The sequence below is a fragment of the Dendronephthya gigantea genome, unplaced genomic scaffold, assembly GCF_004324835.1.
Source record: "Dendronephthya gigantea isolate DGI-Jeju-01 unplaced genomic scaffold, DenGig_1.0 000197F, whole genome shotgun sequence".
NCBI classification, from domain to species: domain Eukaryota; kingdom Metazoa; phylum Cnidaria; class Anthozoa; order Malacalcyonacea; family Nephtheidae; genus Dendronephthya; species Dendronephthya gigantea.
In genome coordinates this window covers 62,200-67,184 of record NW_021163207.1, presented here as the reverse complement: position 1 = coordinate 67,184, position 4,985 = coordinate 62,200, and the positions used below count along the sequence as shown (strand labels likewise).

The following is a 4,985-nucleotide window of genomic DNA, read 5'->3' as shown; positions in this document are numbered from 1 at the left end:
ATGGAGACCCAGCTTACCCATTAAGGGTACACCTGCAGGCTCCATTCAGAAATGCTGTTTTAACTCAGCCGATGAAAGAATTCAACAAATCTATGAGCAAAGTTCGCATAGCAGTTGAATGGCTTTTTGGAGACATCGTGAACTATTTTAAATTCATGGATTTTAAAAAGAATTTAAAAATTGGCCTGAGCTGTGTTGGGAAAATGTATATTGTTTGTGCAATACTACGCAATGCATTAACTTGCCTCTATGGAAATCAAACCTCAGAGTATTTTGGTCTAAGCCCTCCCACTCTACAAGAGTATTTTGGGAACTATTGACTAAAGACATTGTAGATAAAACATTTATTGCACACTCTGTAAAGTACAGTACAATATTAAAACCATATAACCTTAAACGTTTAGTTATCTCAAGACTTCATAGAATAACAAAACAATGTTCACTGTTTTTTTTAAATACTATGTAAAAACTAACAGTTTTTAGAAACTATATTTCAATATAGTCCAAGCTAAATGGAATTATGAACACTTTATATATATATAGTTTGTCATAGCTTACTTTCTATGGCTCAGCTGTGTTAACAAAGTCAGAATAAGATCATTTTGTTGCTTTTGTTGTTGTTGTTGGATTTGTTGTTGATTCATCATCATTTGCATGAGTTCATCATGTTTCTTGCTATCAGCTTCCAGCCTCCGTTTCTGCAAATCTAACTCTTCTTTTTTCCACTCATTCATTACAGCAGATTTTTCCCTCAAATAATTAACTGCATCACTGCCGTTTGATCGCCTTTTTACTGGTTTATTGGCTTTATTATCAACGAGTTTTCGTTTTTGAGTTTCACCCAACGTCTCCATGGCCATTAATCGAATCGATTCAGCATCTTCTCGATCTTTATTTTCTTTTTGCAATTTTTGCTCAGTAACATCCTGCTGATTTTGATCTGCTGCATCTTCAACTTCTACGATATCCTCAAGGGCCTTATCGATTTCACTAACGTCATCAATTTCGATGCCACTGGCCGATTCTTCGTCCTTCGTTTTCTTTCGAAATTCTCTTGCAAGTAAGTTGTATCTTTCTCTCACAGACCTTTGGTTGACTCGGAACGATACGTGCTGAACGCTGTTGAGATTTTGTGCAATCTCATTCCATTTAGTGCCCCTCTGTACTGTCCTTCGCCTTGTGCCTGTAAAGGGATCTACGACCAGGATTTCCCTGCACAACAGCTCGTCATGGTCTCGCGACCAAACCATTTGCCTCCTTAAAAGATACAAGGAAAAATCGAAATTTACACATTGATTCGACGAAAAACTCACACAGGAAAATCATATTTCTCCATCAAATCGAGAAAGACAAAAATTAATAAACTTACGGCTTTGGATCCATGAAAAGTAAGAGGCGTTTTCTAGTGAACGGCAAAACAGCAAAAATGGCGTCGTCGTCGTGATGTGGACGGAGCAATTTCTTTCAAAACATTTACTGCGCATGCTCAATAGTTCAATTCATTTCCGGTTACCGTCATCTCCACTAACCGTCGTCTAATCTTAAGGTCGCTAATAATTCCTGGAGGACCGGCTCCTAATGTTTTTTTCTCAAAAAGTGAAGCAAAAAACATGGCGGACTTCGCCCTTCTGCGCTTGCGCAGAAGCTTTGCTGACGCCACTTGGTTCCTTTTGGCCATGGTATTTACCACTGACCAGGCTCAATAATGAGCCCGCTACAGCAGTATTCTCCCCCCTGGTTTTTGTAAATAACAATTCTCCCCCCTGGTTTTTATATTTTTTTTGCCGTGAAATCTTGTTTGTTTTTGAAATATTTTTTGGTTGTTTTTTTGATATTTTTCGCACTGACATCTAATAAAGTTTTATTTTAAGATGAATACAAGTCATACGTACACGCTGTTTTTGCCAGTGCGGGAGCAAATATATATTTAAATATCGAAAAATGTGGACAAACTAAAGATTTTAATACTGACACGAACTGACAGGTTTATTATTTTATTTTCGTAATAATATTTTTGTTTTTTACACATTCCAATATGAAAGTTTACAAATGTTTGAATGTTTTGGCACTATCCTCGCAAGACAACTAGGAATTTATAGGCAACAATTTGACTTTTCTAAACCCTAAACTGATGAATTTCGCAGGAAGTATGTAATCAGTATTCAGTATGTGATGCTGTCTTCAAGACTTCATATCTATGCACAATCCAAAATCCAAAGAAACAGAGGCCATAGCTCAGGCAAAATGCTGCGCAGCTGACGAATACTAAGTGCAGGAATATAGTTTCAACCAAGAATCATATTTGCATAATATACTTTTCATTCAAGTCATCAACTTGTACCTTAATAAACCTGTTTTCAGCATTCTCTAATTGCATCCCTGGACCCCTGGTCATAGTAAAGAATAACATTTATCCTTCCATAGGCTCCACTGATTAGCCTAATGAATATAGCCCTCTTGGAGGTTGATACCATACACAGAAAATACACAGTAAAAGTTGCTGCAGATTGAAGACACACTGCTCAGTCAATGCATGTTTATATTTATTTCATTAATTAATAAATATGACAAATGGTATAACCACCAGCCAACAACAAAATCAGATAACATGGAAATGAAGAACAACAATGCACAGTCATAAAATGCATGAACTTCATCCTAAAAATAAAAATGGAGATATGATCAAGATTTATTCCCAAGGTGCAAGAAGCTAAAAAATAAATTAAAAGCCATGATAATTGATCATTTCACTTTGGATTTGACAAGGTAAACAAGATAATATATTAACTAGGCTTTAACAGAGCTCACTATCAGAGGTTGGAATTAATTTACACTGTTTACAGCATCTTATTATTTTGTATTAGCACCATCAGATCATGTTAATTTATGCTGGGTGGGATCAATAGAAGAGGGAATATAGTAGACTCACTGGGGGAATGGTTTACCTATTAGCATTGATGTTTGCTATCATGAAAACAACATAGACCAAACTCAAAAGATTGACACTGCCAGGAATATAATTTTTTCCCCACACAAGTTAAGAAAAAATGATAAAATTTGGGTATATAACATTGCATTTATTGTTTGTACCACACGTTTTGATGGATTTATTGTCTCAGAGGCTTTGGTACCCAGTTTATACTATAGTCCAACTCGAAAGGCCAAAAACGAAATTGTTTACAGTAAAAAAAGTTGAAAACGGCTTACCTCAGTTACTTGGATGTTATAAAATAAGAGCAAATTGAGAAAATTCACCTTACCGATAAGTGAATTAAGCCATTCACAACGTCAGACGCAGAGCACGAAGCTATGTGTCCTTTCCATTTGTTGAACAGGGAAAAAGAGAAACACTTTTATCCATTTTATATGAAAAACAAAAAATATATACGGAATAACGGAAAGCTGAAAATATTTTCATAAAATCCAGGAGGGAGACGGACTCAATTTCTCACTTTGTATCGCGGTATGTCAGTGGTATCTACCATGAGCAAAAGGAACCAAGTGGCGTCAGCAAACGCCGAAATCCGCCATGTTTTTTGCTTCACTTTCTGGTCAAGAACCGGTCCTCCAGGAATTATTATATAGCTCAGTGATCACTATCCTCACTGTAAGAAGCCATATTGAATTATAATAAAATTAAGTCACACATAGCCTACGATGACAATTTACCGCGAATTCGAGAGACTGGAACGGAAAATTTAGTATTCTGAACGATGGAAAATTACACGATCACAAATTCAAAATGGCGCTTGTTCATTTTAAAAATCTCGAAGGAGTGACATTTAAAATGTATTTTGTGAAAAAACTGCAGGTCGGAAGAGCGGGAACTTTTCGGATTCGTACTCAGGGTGTTTTAAAAAGGTAAGCTATGTGTATTTTGTTCAGTTCCACGGCATGCTTTTCATATGTGAACAATAATGGGCCTCAGCAAACGGCCTATTATAGTAATCCATATGATCTTGAGTCTCTCGGTCGGTCAGCTAACCAAGCCTTCGTGAGGGCAACTTTGAAAGGCGTTTTAGGGTTTAAACGAAGCGATATCTTTGCAATATTAATCTTATCACTCATTAAAATTATGATGTGTTTTTCACTAAAATGATTCAACGCACGTTTAGATAATACAGTACCAATGAAGATAATTCATTATAAGTTTCATTATTACGCGCAAAGCCTTTTTAACGCAATATGTCGACCCTCGACCTCGACTTCGGACCCTCGACTTCGGACCCTCGACCCTCGACAAAAATCCAGACTTCATTGCGATAATTACACTCATAAACATTCATTATTTATATATTGTCATATATCTCATGTCTTTCAACAGAATTATAAATCGGGTAATGTATCAAAGCATGCATATGAATCTACCCAATGAGGATACAGAGGGTTTTAAAAGCTTAACTTCCCACGCATTTCTTCGATTTTAGTTATTTCGCGAATATATTCAATACATATTACTTTAGACTCCAAGACGATCAAACGCCGACAACAGAACATCACTCGTTCTTAGTTTAACGTAATTAGCAGACGATGGAAAACACACAGGAATATAACGAAAGGTATGTACTTCGTATAGCTTTCGAATTCTGTCAGTCCGAAGAATACTGTGTAATATGTAGGATATAGGAGGCGAGTATATAGTATAGGTTGCCGTCGGTGATAAGTCTGCCTTGGGTGCAGCAAGTATCGTGTGTATGGACGAAAAGCACAATGAAACTAGCCTACCCAGCAGGACATTTAACGATGATTCTCTTATAACAGACTATTTCAGTCAAGAGTGCAAAAATGAGTGAGGCAGCATTATATAAAGCGGCTATTCGAGTAGTCTCTTATGACAGACTATTTCAGTTAAAGTGCCTATATCACTTGTGAGATCTTTACAGATTTGAATAGAGCTTGAAAAATTAGTTTATAAGTTTTACAACCCTTTTTGATATAATTAAATAGTTTCGGAAATATTTACATCTAAACATGACGATTTACCT

At 36.3% G+C, this 4,985-nt stretch overlaps 1 protein-coding gene across 1 annotated transcript; it reads right to left on the bottom strand.

Moving 5' to 3' along the window:
• Positions 1-552: 552 nt before the first annotated feature.
• LOC114539264 (nucleoporin GLE1-like) lies at positions 553-1,543 on the bottom strand. Its single transcript, XM_028559893.1, has 2 exons — positions 1,370-1,543; positions 553-1,257 (listed from the first exon to the last, which is right to left on the bottom strand). Exons 1-2 carry the CDS (start codon positions 1,381-1,383, stop codon positions 555-557), a joined length of 717 nt encoding a protein of 238 aa, XP_028415694.1. The 5' UTR covers positions 1,384-1,543; the 3' UTR covers positions 553-554.
• Positions 1,544-4,985: the final 3,442 nt, after the last annotated feature.